At 42.8% G+C, this 16205-nt stretch overlaps 4 protein-coding genes across 4 annotated transcripts; 2 read left to right on the top strand and 2 right to left on the bottom strand.

Annotated features, from left to right (window-relative positions):
* Positions 1 to 580: 580 nt before the first annotated feature.
* Positions 581 to 2575, bottom strand: LOC103828898. Its single transcript, XM_033279247.1, has 3 exons — positions 1398 to 2575; positions 784 to 1327; positions 581 to 707 (listed from the first exon to the last, which is right to left on the bottom strand). The coding sequence occupies exons 1-3, from the start codon at positions 2164 to 2166 to the stop codon at positions 581 to 583; spliced, it is 1440 nt and encodes a 479-aa protein (XP_033135138.1). The 5' UTR covers positions 2167 to 2575.
* An 8685-nt stretch (positions 2576 to 11260) lies between these two features.
* Positions 11261 to 12868, top strand: LOC103840647. Its single transcript, XM_009117161.3, has one exon. The coding sequence runs from the start codon at positions 11497 to 11499 to the stop codon at positions 12796 to 12798; it is 1302 nt and encodes a 433-aa protein (XP_009115409.3). The 5' UTR covers positions 11261 to 11496; the 3' UTR covers positions 12799 to 12868.
* Positions 12869 to 13034: 166 nt separating this feature from the next.
* LOC103840645 lies at positions 13035 to 14912 on the top strand. The gene has a single exon (XM_009117158.3). The coding sequence runs from the start codon at positions 13089 to 13091 to the stop codon at positions 14796 to 14798; it is 1710 nt and encodes a 569-aa protein (XP_009115406.2). The 5' UTR covers positions 13035 to 13088; the 3' UTR covers positions 14799 to 14912.
* Positions 14887 to 16152, bottom strand: LOC103840646. Its single transcript, XM_009117160.3, has 4 exons — positions 15942 to 16152; positions 15698 to 15820; positions 15426 to 15528; positions 14887 to 15310 (listed from the first exon to the last, which is right to left on the bottom strand). Exons 1-4 carry the CDS (start codon positions 16034 to 16036, stop codon positions 15053 to 15055), a joined length of 579 nt encoding a protein of 192 aa, XP_009115408.1. The 5' UTR covers positions 16037 to 16152; the 3' UTR covers positions 14887 to 15052.
* Between the last annotated feature and the right edge of the window lie 53 nt (positions 16153 to 16205).

Below are 16205 nucleotides of genomic sequence, written 5' to 3'. Positions count from 1 at the left end.
TTTCATCAGTTGGTTGTTCTGGTACCTCAACTTCAGTGATAGCGTCTTCTTCTTGCAAGGGCGGTTCTTCTCCAACGACAATGCGTCCACGAGGTGTAACTTTGATAGCAGTTACCCAGTTTATCCCGGAAGTTCGAAGCCGAGGATAAGGAAGGAAGCTAACTTGCTCGGCTTGTGAAGCTAAAATGAAAGGCTCAAATTTGTTGTATCTTCTCCCAAAATTGACATCCACAACACCAAATTTGTTATACCGAATCCCTCGGTTCACAACAGGATCGAACCATTCACATTTGAAGAGGACGCATTTTAGCTTCAATAACCCCGGAAATTCCACTTCAATAATCTCCTGCAATATCCCGTAAAAGTCTGTTTCACCTTTCACACATATTCCGTAGTTACTCGTTGCCCGATGTCTCCCATACTCGTATGTGTGAAAGGTAAATCCTCGTGTGAAATACATAGGTGATGTGATGACCTTTGCAACTGGACCTTGAACCAATTCGTGAAACCATACGGGATAATAAGGATCGTCATAATCAACCTGCAAAAAACATATATATATTCTTAAACACTTACTTAATTAATATAATAGTATGAGATATATTACCTGTGATTTTAACCACTTGACAAAGTGCTTATATTTACGTGTATCCACATCAGTTGCAAATATTCCTGGTATTGCTTCTTCAACTTGAGATACAAACATCCTGCAAATTGAACAAATAATCAAATCATACATAATTAACTTCAATTCATATAATTAACAATCACAAAAATATTTACCTTTCAAAGTAACGGGTCATTGCATCCTCGCAGTTGAGCAGAATATAAGTGTGGGCACTATGTTTATCTTCTTCACATGACCACCATACTTCTTTCGTTTTACCACCAAACCGTCCAATTTCGCAGAAAATGTCAGGAACACCATCAATTGGATATGATGTCGGTACTCCACCATCATCATATCTCCTAGGAACTCTTTTTCTCGTACGAACAGTTGGAGCAAAGTAGTATGATGTGAAGTTAGATGTTTCGGCTGTCAAACTCCCTGCAACTATTGAACCTTCTACCTTTGCAAGATTTCTTGCTTTCCCCTTCAAATGTTTCATCTGTCGCTCATACGGATACATCCATCCGTTGTGAACAGGTCCACGAAGCAATGCTTCATACGGTAGGTGGACAACTAGATGCTCCATGACGTCAAAAAATGAAGGAGGAAATATCTTCTCCAGGTTGCACAATATGATCGGAATGTTCTGATGAAGTTGTTCGATGACTTCTTCTTTGAACGTACGTGTGCTAAGATCTCTGAAAAATGCTCCGATGGCTGTATATTTTAAAAGGAATCAAATTAATAACATTTCGTAACATATGTATATATATAAATTTATAATTACCTGCAAGTGCTTCGTGGACATTTGCTGGAAGGAGCTCGGCAAAAGCAAATGGAAGCAGTCGTTGCATAAACACATGACAATCATGACTTTTCATTCCGGAGAACTTTTGACCTCGTTCAATACATCTTGACATATTTGAAACATAACCATCAGGAAACTTAACTTCCGATGCAACCCAGTCAAACAAGGTTGTTTTGGCTGCTGATGACAACCGGAAGATGGGAACAGGAACGTTTCCATTGCTCTTGATATGTAACTCACTTCTTGAGCAAATATCAGGTAAGTCCATCCTTGACTTTTTGTTATCTTTTGTCTTCCCAGGGACGTTAAGTAATGTATTCATGATGTTCTCAAAAAAGTTCTTCTCGATATGCATGACATCCAGATTGTGGCGTAAGAGAAGATCCTTCCAATAGGGTAGCTCCCAAAATATACTCTTCTTATGCCAATTGTGAGATACACCATACCCATCAGGCATATTTCCAGGAACATGCCAATTTCCTCCAACCTTAACTGTTTCCTGAGCTCCGTAATAATCAATGTCCGCTTCGATCTGCTGGCCGGTGAGATATGGAGGAGGACTGTCTCTGACAATTTTTTTGTGTCGAAACAATGTCTTATTTCTTCTGTACGGATGGGCAAGTGGAAGAAACCGACGATGACAATCAAACCAACAACTCTTCCTACCATTCTTCAGTTGAAAAGCATCCGTGGATCCAAGACAATACGGACAAGATAATCTTCCATGTGTTGTCCAGCCAGACAACATCCCATAAGCAGGAAATCACTTATCGTCCACATCAGAACTGCTCGCATCGTAAAATTGTTTTTCAAGGAACAATCGTACGTCCTCACCCCTTCTGACCACAATTGCTTTAGCTCTTCTATCAACGGTTGAAGAAAAACATCAAGAGACCGTTTTGGATGCTTCGGCCCTGGGATTAATATGGTCAAAAATAGAAATTCTTGTTCCATGCACATATCCGGCGGTAAATTATACGGCGTAAGAATGACTGGCCACAAAGAATATTGTCTACCAGACATTCCAAATGGACTAAATCCATCGGTGCATAACCCAAGATAGACATTCCGAATATTTGTAGCAAAATCTCCGTGTACCTTGTTGAAATGTTTCCACGCTCTTGCGTCTGATGGATGTGCAACCTCACCATCTCTCTGGACATGTTCGGCATGCCACCTCATCGACGCAGCAGTCCTCTCAGATTGATATAATCTTTTCAATCTGTCTGTAATTGGTAGGTACCACATCCTTTGGTACGGTACCCTATTCCTCCCACGGCCTTGCGGTTTGAATCGTGGTTTTTTGCAGAATCGACACTCTTCTAACTTGTCATCTTCCTTCCAGTAGATCATGCAGTTGTCGATGCAAACATCAATCATCTCCGAGGGTAACCCAAGACTATAAACCAATTTCTGAATCTCATAATAAGATTCAGCAGACACGTTGTCTTCTGGCAAATACTCTTTAAACAACTCCGCCCATGCATCCATGCAATTCTCAGGTAAATTATGATCCGTTTTAATATTCATCATCCTAGCTGCTAGAGACAATTTAGAGAGACCTTCTCTACAACCAGTGTAGATTGGTTGATTTGCAGCATCTAGCATTTCATAAAACCTTTTTGCATCCAAATTAGGTTCTTCTACATTTCCAGTTCCATCTGCTATTGTTGTAGTTGTTTCTAAAAATGCATCACTAATCATATCTTGAACCCTATCATGATCTACCATCTGCTCCTCTTGATGATAATTATATTCATTATGCACATGATTCGGTTCTTCATTATGATGAGCATCCTCAAAATTAGCATTACTACTACTAGCTTCATTTCCCCCATAACCCTCTCCATGTTGATACCAAATGTAGTACTGTGGTGTAAATCCTCTGTTTACTAAATGATTCCATACAGTTTCACTACGTGCAAATTTCGAATTCTTGCATTTTGAACAGGGGCAGAACATCTTAACGCTTTCCTGCGTGATCGGTGTACAGCCCGCCTGGTGCATGAATGTCTCTAGCCCGTTCAGAAATGCATTCGTCACTCTCCCGTCGGAATCTTTGTGCAAATACATCCAACTTCGTAACTCGTAAATACTACCGCCACCGACCATTTTTTCTTCTATTTTTTTAAAAAATTTTTTTTTCCGTTTGGGTCTTGTGAGGAAGAGAGTTGTGTGTTGTGAGGAAGAGAGTTGTGGGAAATGACATATATATAGAGAAATTTTCGAGTTGGGTAGTTGAAATATAACAACGATTTTACAAGAAAACTTTTACATGGATTTTACATAGTTTTTTTACAACGACTTTACAACGAACTTCGATAAGTTTTTCACCTAAATATAACGGTAACATGATTCGTTGTAATATCGATGCAAAGTTTTCTTTTCGACGTACTTACGTCGTAATATTACATGGCGTTTACGACGAAATTTGGTTTCGTTGGGTTCGTCGTAATTGCGTTGTTAACCCACCATTTACTATTTCTAAGACAACGATAAGGAACCTGTGTCGTTCGTCTGTCTGCCAATTCAGTGGAACGACAAGGAGAAAGTGGACGGAAGTGCAGCTGGTTTGTACTTGAGAGGAACCTTTGACGATGGTCAGAGGTTCCACTCAAGTATAAACCAACTGCACTTCCCTCCATTTTCTCCTTGTCGCTCCACTGAATTGGCAGACAGACGAATGACTCATGTTCGTTATCGTTATCTTCGAAATAGTAATTGGTGGCTGAATGAGGAGCATAGTCTAAACGCCATCAGGTTCGAGAGGAAGAGAGTTGTGTGTTGTGAGGAAGAGAGTTGTGGGAAATGACATATATATAGAGAAATATGGTAAGTTTTACATGGATTTTACATGGAAAATTTACAACGCGTTTACAACGAATTTAGGTAAGTTAAAGCACATTGAATACACGTTTTCACCTTTATATAACGGTAACATGATTCGTTGTAATGTCGATGTAACATTTACAACTATTTCGCATTCCACGTACTTTCGTCGTAAACTTACATTGACTTTACGACGAAAACGTTTCGTCGTAAATTACCATGGAGTTTACGACGAAGTTATGTCTCGTCGTAATTGTGTTGTAAAGCTTATGTAAATTTACGAGGAAATTATTTCCTCGTAAAACACCGTTGTTACTGCTACGTTTTCTTGTAGTGTTATAGTATCTTCTTTTGTCAAATAGACATGGTTAGCTCTAAAGCGAATTATCAATTTTCACTGATTTAAAAGGCATCCACGTAGGTGCTCAAGTGCTTGCATAGCAAGCTTAGAGCATCTTTAACGGTTGTAGACCGTGATAATATCTTAAAAACAAAATTATTATATTTTATTTGAGTTTCCATGTTTAATTTTTTTTTTTTTTTTTTTTTTGTATCTTAGGCTTTCATTTAAACTAAAAAGAGAATGAAAAATGTTTACAAGCTTTTGGCTTTAGATAACCGGGCCAAGCCCACACTTAAAACTCATAATAATAGAACCTTTTCTGACTCAGAACCCATTAGAGTACAGAAAAAAAAAAGAAAAGCCCATTAGCCCAGTTGGAGAAGACGATCAAGAAAACGGTTGGTGAGGATCGCGATGTGATCAGATCAATCTGGAGAGAACCATGCTTGCATCATCGCCGAGGATAGGACAGGGTTTGTTTCTCTGAAACTTAGAATCTTATTTCTCAGTTGCCGATCTATGATTGCGAAGATTGCATCCACTGGTCGGAACACATTAGTGTGCAGACGAGCATTTCTTTCGTTCCACGTCCAGTACATGGTTGATTTCCAACCAAGGAGGGTGAGGAGAGTCTGAGGCCGTCTTTGCTTGTTCCTAGGGAGCCCGATCATGTGCGCCACTGTAGAATCCCAGTCTCTTGCTGGACTAATCCGACATCGAGAAGCAACCCGCGACCAGAGATCGAAACTGTAAGAGCAGGAGTGGTAGAGATGGTTTCTAGTCCCCATTGCAGAGTTGCAGAGAAGACAGTGTGGAGGTACCTGAAGCCCCCATCCTAATAGCCTATCTCTTGTGGGACAACGATTTTGGATCACCAACCAAGCGAAGAAACTGTGCCGCGGAATCTCATATGGAGACCAAACCGTCTTTGCCCAAGTTACATCACTAATGTCACCACGAAGGTAAGTGTATACTTCGCCTGTACTAAAAGATCGGGAGATTTTACCTGCCAACTCCCATTCATAGTAGTCATGTTCCTGAGTGAGGGTGATGGTAGTTAGGTAAGTGTGAAGTTGAACCTGCTCTTCTGTCCTTGCAGGGGGAAGCCGCCACACTCCGTTTCTGCAAAGCGATGCTACTGAAGCTTTTAAGGGGATGCCAAACCTAGTCGGGGAGTTACTTAAGAATGTGGAGAGGCTTCCAAAGGGAGTCCAGTTGTCATGCCAGAACCTCGCTGATTCTCCATTCTCTAGGCTCATTTTTATTAGGGGGAAGACCTCTTGTCTCAGTTTGAGGAGCTTGTTTGCCAGCCAAGAGTAGGAATTGCTTGGCTTTGTAGTCCAGTAATTGTGGATGGAACCTTTGAGGATCACTTCTTTAAACCATGCTACCCACACCAAACCTGCCCTGAAGAACAACATCCAAATCAGTTTAAAGCAGCACGCCTTATTCCAAGTGTGAAGGTCTCTGATTCCCAAACCTCCCTGATCTTTAGTAAGTACCACTGTCTCCCATGCAACTCTTGCAGAGTTGTGACTCTCAATATTTCCCTTCCATAAGAACACACTGCATAGGGAATTTATTCTCTTTACACACGCTTTTGGCAGGATAAACGCAGAACACCAGAAATTAGTTATCCCTGCAATCACGGTTTTGATGAGGAGGAGCCTGCCTGAGAAAGAAAGCGACTTCACCGACCAAGAGGAGAACTTCGATTTGATCTGATGAATGAGTGGCTCACAGTTGGCTAAGTTCAGTTTCCTTGAGTTAAGGGGAACTCCCAAGTACCGTACAGGTAAGATCCCACACGTCATTCCCGTTGACGCTTGTATTGTTTCTACTTCTTGAGTGGAGAGGCCTGATGCAAAGAAACTTGTTTTCTGATAGCTGACCGCCAAACCAGATCTCTGCTCAAACTCATGGATGACTTTGAGGACGTTCTGAACTGATTCTAGCGATCCGTCGATGAAGATCAGGAGATCATCGGCGAAGGATAAGTGCGTTAGTTTCATCTTGCTACACTTGGAATGGTACTGGATGTTTCCTTGGGCCGCTGCATTGTTAAGCATAAACGATAAGCAGTTCATGGCTATCACAAAGAGGTAAGGAGACAAGGGATCACCTTGTCTTAATCCTCGTTTCCCTTTAAAATAACCTGAAACCGTACCGTTGTAGCCAATCATAAAGCTCGTTGTGCATATGCAGGCTCTAAGCCAGGATAAGAACTTAGGAGGGATGCCAAGACCTTCAAGGCAAGAGAAGAGGAACTCCCAGGAGATAGTGTCGAAAGCCTTCGCTATGTCCACTTTGATGGTGATTTTTTTTGAACCCTTGTTTTTATGATATCCATGGATAAGCTCACTAGCCAGCACTGTGTTTTCAACCAGCAGGCGATCCTTCACGAAGGCTGTTTGGCAAGGGAGTATAAGGTGCTGCAGAATGGGCTTTAGCCGCGCGACAAGGAGTCTCGAAATGACCTTATACACAGTGTTCAGGCAAGCTATGGGCCGGTACTCCGATATTTTTGAAGCTCCAGGAAACTTTGGCACCAAAGTTAAGATCGTAGAGTTCGTTGCAGCTGGGAGGAAGCTTGAGGAAAAGAACTGTTGGACGGAGAGTACCGCTTCTTCACCCAGAGTGGCCCATGCCCCTTTGAAAAACCCTGAGGTTAGTCCATCAGGGCCTGGAGCCTTGTTTGGGTTGAGTTTGAAGAAGAGCTTTCTTATTTCTTCGGATGTAGGGATCGTGATCATCGCCTGGGCTTGCAGAGAAGTGCAGGAGAAATTTAAGAGCTGCACGAACCAGGAGCCTGACGAAACAATTGACGGAGGATGATAGGTCTGAGGCCCCAAGATCGATTTGAAGTGTTCTGCAGCTAGTAAACACATCTCCATAGGGTCAGTTACTAAGGCACCAGAACTTAGGAGGAAGGACCTGATGGCGTTGTAACTCGCACGGACCTGACAGATACGGTAGAAGTAAGTAGTGTTTAAGTCTCCCTCCTTGAGCCAGTTTATCCTTGATTTTTGCCTGAAGTAAGCTTCCTCAATCTCACGCAGGAAGAGCCATTTTTGGTGGAGATCTCTCTCCTCCTGGAACAGCTGAGGGGTGGGAGCTTGGAGAGCTTGTACCTGCACACACTGTAACAAACCATAAGTTTCACTCACTCTCTCTTGTATTTTTGAGTAGTACTCTCTATTTAAAAGTTTTAGATCTCTCTTGATAACTTTGAGCTTCCAACAGAATTGTGTCAGGGTAGAGCACATGCTTCCGGCGCGAATCCAGGCATCATTTACCACCGTCAAGAAGTCCGGGTGTTTGGTGAGATAGTTTTGGAACTTGAAGGGTTGGGTTCCAGCTTTTGGGAGGGTGAAGGCTAGGTCAGTTAGACAAGGGCAATGATCAGAGAAAATCTGTGGGAGGAAAGTTGTGTGGGCGTGCGGGAAGGAGGAGATAAGGGAGCTGTTGACGAGAAGCCTGTCAAGCTTTTTTGTGATAGGGTTTGAGGGTTGGTTGTTGGTCCAGGTGAGAGTGGGACCATTATAGCGAAGATCAAAAACCCCAGATTGCACTAGACAGTCCCTGAATAGAAACATTTGAGTATCCAGCGCTGAGACAGTAGGGGAGGAGTGCTCATCAGGGTGTAGTATTTGATTAAAATCACCCCCAATCATCCATGCAGTATCGTCAAGATTTAGAGTGCTTTGAATCTGTGTGAGTTCGATCCAGAGATCATTCCTCTCAGCAGACTCATTGGATGCATAAACTGCAGTGTAGTATATGGTTGGTTGATTGGGAAGGGTGAGTAAACAAGTGAGGGTTTGGCGACTCTTGCATACAACCTGAAGAGTAACAGGGTGTTTCCAAATCAGAACAATCCTTCCATCTTCATCCTCAGAGTGATTCGAGGTGAAGTTCCAAGAGGGGCAGAGATGCGACATAATAGGGTTCAGAAAAGGTTCTTTAATATGAGTTTCAAGGATGGCTCCAAAAATGGGTTTATGAAATAGAAGCCAGCTTGCAAAAGGCCGATGCTTATCCGGGTCATTTAGGCCACGGACGTTCCAAAAAAAGAGTTTTACACTCATTGGGAAGTTGAAAAAGGCTTCCCATCTAACTGGGAGGGGCCAAGAGAACCAAAAGAAGAAGTAAAATTAGCAGGGTCAGAGTGGGAAGAGGAGATAGAGGTGAGGGTTTGGATGGAGGAGGGGTGTGAATCAAATAGGGATAGGACAGGAAGGTCAGCAAGCGGAGCAAAAGGGTTAGGATTTAAAGAGTGGTTAGGTGTGAAAGTTGGGGAAGAACGGGATCTTTTGAGGGAGGGTCGAGGTGGAGGTTCAGGTGAGTTTAGATCAAGAGACGGAGAATAGCTAATCAAAGGTTGATGGGTTAGTGGAGGGGGGGGGATTGATGAGATGATGTGGAAGAGGGAACTTGGATTTCCATATCAACAGCAGGGGGGTTGGCAGCGGGGGTTGAAAGGGATGGAGGAGGTTCAGAGGATTTTTGTGGGGGAGCAGTTTGAGGTTCCAAAGGTTTCTTTCTATAATTGGCAGCGGGTTGTTTAGAAGCAGATGGTTTAGTCGCTGGGTACGATTTCTTTGCAGCAGGTTGAGCATTCTTATCAACCGTTGGCGGAGTGTAAGAGAGGCAGTTTTTAATGATGTGACCTAGCTCGTGACAGTGCGAGCAAGTAGGAGGCACCCAAGGATATGTTACCAGCACTTCCACTACTTCTCCACTCTGTCTTTCAAACTCCACGACCGAGGGAAGAGGTTTAGTGAGGTCCACTTCTACTTTCACATGTGATAACGTTAGACTAACCAAATTCTTGGTGAAGTCGTCAGTTTCTTTTGGCTCTCCAACTAAACCTGCCACTAAGCTTAGCCCTTGTTGATGTCTCAGGTCCAACGGCACTCCAGTGAGATGGGCCCAAATTTGTATTGCTTTGAGAGAGGGAGTGGAGCTGGAGTGGGCAGAGGACCACTGCGCTGTGTGGAACATTGAGTCCCCTACATACCAAATATTCTTGTCAAGGATCTTTTGTCTCAGGTAAGCATTTGGGATCCTTACAAGGGCAGAACGGTTTAGCGGGTTGTTGTGAATTTCCAGATGGTTTCCTTTGCCCCACATGTGGTTAAAAACCATTTGAATCTGTTTGAACGGAGGAGGCTTGCTATTAAAATAACAAACAATGAAATCTTTATGTATTTCAGCTCCTTTCTGAAACACAGAATCTGGGATGACAATGCGAGGCCGGCCAGAGGGTGATAACGAGACCGGAGCAAGACGTTTCAAAGTCTTATCCTCTGCAAGTCGCAGTCTTTGTATAAGTGGAGGGACTACTGGAGCGGCAGGGGCAGCAGCAGACAACGGAGGGGCAGTTTGAGGGGCAGAGGCTGGGGTAGTTTGGGGAGGGTTAGTGGGCGTTTCATGGGCATGGGAGGGGATAGGAAGGAGTGGTGCAGTTGCTTTATTGTGGGGTGCAGAGGCTTTATTGGTATGGACAGGGGAAGTTGATTTTGGTGGAATTGTGGTGAAAGCTTGGGTAGAAGTTTTTTGAGCAGTGAAAGTTAGAGTTCCAGATCTGGAAACAGTATCATTTGAGCCAGAACTGGCTGGGGCAGTGACAGAGCTTTCAAGCGCTTGTAAGACACTTGGAGCAGCAGTTGTTTGTTGCTTTGCAGTAGCAGCAGTTGGGGAAGAAGCAAGGTTTCTCAAGAGCTTTTTGGATAAGGTTGAGGAACCAGTTTTAGAGAAAGAAAGAGGAGGGTAGTCTTGTGGAGAAAGGGGCGATTGGGGGTCGGGTGGGTCTGGGGGGAAAGGGTCAGGTGGAGGCTGCTCTCCAGTGGAGAACGACGGTGGATTCGCGGCGGAAACGGTGATCGGGATCTTCCACACGTTGGTCATTGGGGGAAGCGCCAGAGAGAGTTTGGCTTTTTTTTTAATATTTTTTTGTGGTATGTTTAATTTTTTTGAGCAGTTAAAACTCTAGTTTGGTGACAGCCGTAGAATATAATTTCTTCTTTCTAAAAACCGTAAAACAAGAACTTGACTTTACACTTTCTCCTGCTTTTTAATTAATTTTATTTTTTTAAAAGCTAAAAATTTGGTTAAGTACCGTGTAACATCCCGGCGTTAACGATGCTCTTCGATAGCCAAGCAGTCGTTGATAAAAGAAAAAAGACAGCCAAGCAAGCAGTCATAACTGGATGTCTAAACAGAAAACATATTTTTTTTACTATACTATTTTATAATAATATAATACAAAATGTATAATTAACATCATTTAAACTCATCAGCTAGCTAGTTGTCGCCATATCGATCATTTAATTTTGATACAATTCCGAATTATATATTAATGGTATAAGAAATATAAATGGGTAACAGTATTTTTTTGGGTAGCTAACTGATTCTCAACTAACTTCACCAACCTACAACACAATCCAGTCCATTAATTCCTCTTAAAGATTAGAGTTTTTAGTCATTTTTCTTTAAATAAAGATCTGAATATAAAATTAAATTTCAGTTTTCTGTCATTTTAGATTTTAGAAACAGAAACGTAAACATTTCATAATTTTGACAATTATAAAACTTTATTCTAAAGAAAGAAAAATGATTATTAGTCTGCTTATCAGTTTACTGTGAACCTTGAAAGAAAAAAAACTCGAGTTTCCTTGGTCTGCTTATCAGTTTACTCTTGGGCCTTACTTGGGGCCGATATCTTAAGCCTACTACAATTTTCCTGATTTACCCAATCTGTCAAGGGGGATCTTGGCTCACCATTGGACATAAGACACGTGTCATATTTGAACTGGCAACTAGCAAAGTCATCCAACAAAATATGTGGCCCGTTGCACTTCACTACACTCAGAGCAACCTTTGCTTTCAGATTTTCGTCAAGCCATGGAAGCTAATGTCAACAAACTCCATGGAACTCCCTCCATCGTCACCGCCTCTAGTACAGCTCGACGTCACAGATCATCCATTCTCTCACTTCACTACCGGAACAAACGAGTTTCTCCGTCAGTCACAAGATGTTCCACCACCAGAAGTAACGAAACAGGGCAAGATTCGAGCTTATCGACCTCTTCTTTGAAGAAAGGACTGGTTTTTGATCTGGGCACTGATTCGTGGGACAGCGAGGAGGTCGGATCTCCTGTCGTGAAGAGATTTCTAAGCGACAACGAAGAGAGATGGTACATGTGGTACCATGGAAGCTCCTCCTCAGAGCAAAACCCAGTTTCAGATTCTGTCGGATTAGCTGTTTCGAACAATGGGATTCACTGGGAAAGAGGGAAAGGGAAAGTTGAGTCGACAGACGATGTGGGTTTGGTCATGACCCCGTGTGAAGACTGGTGGGCTTTCGACAAGGCTAACGTTCGGCCCGGTGAAGTAGTGATAATGTCTAGCTCCAAAGTCAGAGCTGATAGCTCTGTTTACTGGATGTATTACACAGGCTACACGACCGAGACCGTTGAGTTTCAATCCCAAGGTTTGACCTTTGAGTTGGGGAATCCAGAAAGGTTCGAGAAAGCTAGCGTTTTTAGGTCGCTTCCCGGGTTAGCGATTAGTCAAGACGGTAGGCACTGGGCTAGAATCGAAGGTGAGCATCATAGCGGTGCGTTGTTTGATGTTGGGTCTGAAAAAGATTGGGACTTTCTATACATTGCATCACCGCATGTAGTGTTCCATGGAAGTGGGGATCTAAGGATGTATTACCATTCTTTCGACGCGAAAACCGGTGAGTTCTGCATTGGGATGGGGAGATCTAGGGAAGGGATCAAGTGGGTGAAGTTTGGTAAGATCTTAGGAGGAAGAAAGGAAGGTTCGGTTTGCTTTGATGAGATGGGAGGAAGGTATCCTTGCGTGACAAGGAACAAGAGAGATGGGAGTTATGTGATGGCCTATGAAGGTGTAGATAGAAATGGTAAGATGAGCATTGGCTTGGCAGTTTCAGAAGATGGGATTAAGGATTGGAGACGGGTACAGGACGTGGGAGCAGTGCTTGATGTTGGTGAAGGCGGTGCGTGGGATAACGAAGGGGTTGGGTGTCCTTATTTGATTGAGATGGATGGAGACACTGATCATCAGTGGAGGTTGTATTATAGAGGTGTTGGTAATGGTGGAAGAACAGGGATTGGGTTAGCTGTGTCTGAGGGAAATGAGATCACTAAGTTTACAAAACAGACAGGGATTTGCTTGTGAGACTAATATGTCTTTTTTGCTTTGAATTGGTAATGAAACAATTTGATTAAATCATTTGTCCTCAACTAAACAGATGCTAAATCTCTTACATGACTAATACATCAGACGAAATTAATGTTAAATTGCAATTTGCAGTGATTCTGAATTATTTACTTTATCAAAAAGACAAAGAAACTGAGATGTAATTGTTAAAGATGTTCATAACCGTTACAGCATCATGTGGGGACAAAAACAATAGTGTAAAATAAAAAAAATACAAAATCCGACCGTTACAAAACCCTAACATTTATATGTTTCTAGAGGAGCACTGCAAATCAAAGCCAAAGCTGAAACTTTCTTTTATTAATTCAATTGATAAATTTTCAAGAAATCAACCAATGGGAGGAGAGCAATTTGAGCAAAAGGAAGAAACCCAAGGATCACCGGAACTGTTGCAGAGCCTCAGATCCAAAGCAACGGAGCTTCTTCTCCGGGAAGAATGGGAAGAATCTATCCAGCTTTACACCAAGTTCATCGATCTCTCCCGAATCCAAATCACAAACCTTGCTGGATCCGACCCGGATTCGATCCATAAGCTCAAGAAATCCCTCTGCTTGGCTCTATGCAACCGAGCCGAAGCCAGAGCAAGGCTTCACGACTCCTCCGAGGCGATGCGGGATTGTGAACAAGCACTCGAGATCGAAAACACCCATTTCAAGACTCTTCTCTGTAAAGGTAAAGTCTTGCTGGGATTGAGCAAATACTCATCGGCCTTGGAGTGTTTCAAAACGGCTCTGCTCGACCCTCAAGCGAGCGAGAGTGTTACTGAGTACATGGAGAAGTGTAAGAAGCTCGAGTTTCAGGGAAAGACTGGAGCTTTCGATCTGTCTGATTGGATCCTAAGTGGGTTTCGTGGGATAACTCCGGAGCTTGCTGAGTTCATTGGGTCGGTAGAGATTAAGAAGTCTGAGGCTAGTGGGCGTGGGTTGTTTGCAACGAAGAACATCGTTGTAGGAGCTTTGGTCTTAGTCACGAAGGGTGTTGCAACTGAGAGAGGAATCTTAGGAAGTGAGGAGTCCGGTGAAAAAGCGCAGATGATTATGTGGAAGAACTTCGTGGAAGAAGTTACTAAATCTGTGAGGAGATGTGACAGAACACGGCGACTTGTCTCGAGTTTATCCACTGGAGAAGAGGAAGAGAAGCTGGAGATTCCAGACATATCTCTCTTTAGGCCTGAACAAGCATTTGAGACCTGTGGTGAGGATTTGGATATGGAGAAGCTGCTAAGCATCTTGGATGTGAATTCTCTGGTGGAAGATGCGGTTTCAGCTAAAGTTTTAGGGAAGAACAAAGAGTATTACGGCGTAGGGCTATGGACTCTAGCTTCGTTCATGAACCACTCGTGTCTCCCAAACGCTAGACGGGTTCACGTTGGAGACTACGCGGTTGTTCATGCGTCAAGAGATATCAAGGCTGGGGAAGAGATTACGTTTGCTTACTTCGACGTGCTTTCTTCTCCGCTGGAGAAGCGGAAAGAGATGGCTGAGTCATGGGGGTTTTCTTGCGGATGCAATAGATGCAAGTTTGAGAGTTTATTGTCTGTTGCCAACCAAGAGATTAGAGAGTTCGAGATGGGTTTAGAGAGAGGCGTAGACGCGGGAAACGCGGTTTATACGGTGGAGGAAGGGATGAAGAGATGGAAGGTGAAAGGGAAGGATAAAGGGTTGCTGAGAGCATCTTACTGGGGAGTTTATGAAGAGGTTTATAACTCAGAGAGGCTTATGAGGAGATGGGGAAGGAAGGTTCCAACTATGGAAGTTGTGGTGGACAGTGTTTCTGATGTCATTGGAAGTGATGAGAGGTTGTTGAAGATGTTGGTGGAAGGGATGAAGCAGAAGAAGAATGGAGGTTGTAGTGGTAACATTGCAGAGATGGAGAGAATCATGAAGCTAGGAAAGGGTGTTTATGGCAAAGTTGTATCCAAAAAGAAGGCACTGAAGACTCTTCTTGGCCTAGAGTGACAACTGCAAAAACAAATCTTTTGTAACTGTAGAAGCTAATTGTTTGTAAGGATACTTTTGCTTTCATGTAATTCCTTGCCTCATGGAAGAAAAAAATCACATCCAATGACATTATTATAAAGATAATCAAATGGAAATAACACTTGTTTGTTGGAAAATATATTTTAGACAAAGAATGTCAAAAGACTGGTTCTACCATATGGTAATATAAATTGGATGAGAAGTTGCACAAAAGAAAAATGATGATGGAGAGTTTATTCGTCGATCCAATGGTCCTGATTAGCATTTCCTCCAGGTTTGTCCTGGAGCAACACCTCTTTCTGCTGTTTCAGCTGGTTAACAAGCCTGCGGACGCTAGGAGGATCCGTAGGGGGTTTCTTCTCTTGGATTTGCATCTCTTTTTTGGAACTAAGATACGGTTTAGGAGGAGGAGCCTTGTCTTGCAGCACCGCTAGCTCCTTGAGGCGTTTGTATGCTTTCTTCTTTTCCTTCCTCTCTGCTAGATACTCCATCTGGAAACAAACATCAAAATATAAACCATTAAGAAGGAAACATCTCAGCATCTTCAGCAACCGTATTGCGAATTAGTAACAAAACTATATAGAGTGTGAAAAGAAAACACAGTACATTAGCAACAGACATGGCGTCATCCTCGCTGATGCCATTCTTGGTCAGTTCAAGGACACGGCAACCATATACGCGAGCTGGATCAGGAATAAACGCCGAAGCCCTGTAGTATAAAACCAAAAATATTAGAGATAAATCCAGAAAGACACAAGAAACTTTCCCATTGAAGAGAGTCACATAGTTCAGAACGCAAGAGACAAACGCATAACGCATTGATCAAAACCATAAAAGGTACAGATGCAAAAGCAGATAGATAAAAATGGAGACTTTACTTGATGGGATCTACGAGTTTCGCTTCAGGATGCTTGCGTGCGAATCTACGAACGTAGGAATCTTCAGGGAGAACAATCTTCTTGAGGTTCCCATTAGAGCGAGGAAAGACAGGAGGTGGTGATCTGCCATTACACCAACCACAACACTAAGAAAAATCTCAACTTTCTATGCAATTGAAACCCTACATCGAGGTGAATCAATAGGAAGTATCTAACTGGAGTAGAGAGAGAGAAAGAGAGTTACGCTTCCATGGCTTTAAGCCAAACAGGCTCACGCATAGCCAATCCACCAACAAGCCTCCTGCTTTTGGATAGTAAATCTCCTTTCATCCACGACATGGTCTCTCGCTGACCAGATAGAGCTTTCTTCACTTTGCTTTGATCTGTAATACTTTTATCCCGACGACGACGAGGGTTTAGAAATGGCTCTTATCGGTTAAAACCTCACGGTTATGAATCAAACCGGGTCCATCACCTTATAATTTCGGTCTAGAATCGGTTATCTAGA

The sequence above is a fragment of the Brassica rapa genome, chromosome A09 (assembly GCF_000309985.2).
Source record: "Brassica rapa cultivar Chiifu-401-42 chromosome A09, CAAS_Brap_v3.01, whole genome shotgun sequence".
Classification (NCBI taxonomy): domain Eukaryota; kingdom Viridiplantae; phylum Streptophyta; class Magnoliopsida; order Brassicales; family Brassicaceae; genus Brassica; species Brassica rapa.
The sequence above is the reverse complement of the archived record's forward strand: the minus strand, read 5'-3'. Positions and strand labels throughout refer to the sequence as shown.

Coding starts and splice junctions, on each gene's coding strand:
- LOC103840647 (XM_009117161.3), top strand. CDS start 11,497: ATGGAAGCTAATGTCAACAAACTCCATGGAACTCCCTCCATCGTCACC.
- LOC103828898 (XM_033279247.1), bottom strand. CDS start 2,166: ATGTTGTCTGGCTGGACAACACATGGAAGATTATCTTGTCCGTATTGT. Junction 1,328..1,397: donor TGTCCACGAAGCACTTGCAG/GTAATTATAAAT, acceptor TAAAATATACAG/CCATCGGAGCATTTTTCAGA. Junction 708..783: donor ATGACCCGTTACTTTGAAAG/GTAAATATTTTT, acceptor TTCAATTTGCAG/GATGTTTGTATCTCAAGTTG.
- LOC103840645 (XM_009117158.3), top strand. CDS start 13,089: ATGTTTCTAGAGGAGCACTGCAAATCAAAGCCAAAGCTGAAACTTTCT.
- LOC103840646 (XM_009117160.3), bottom strand. CDS start 16,036: ATGTCGTGGATGAAAGGAGATTTACTATCCAAAAGCAGGAGGCTTGTT. Junction 15,821..15,941: donor TGGCTTAAAGCCATGGAAGC/GTAACTCTCTTT, acceptor GTGTAATGGCAG/ATCACCACCTCCTGTCTTTC. Junction 15,529..15,697: donor AAACTCGTAGATCCCATCAA/GTAAAGTCTCCA, acceptor TTTATACTACAG/GGCTTCGGCGTTTATTCCTG.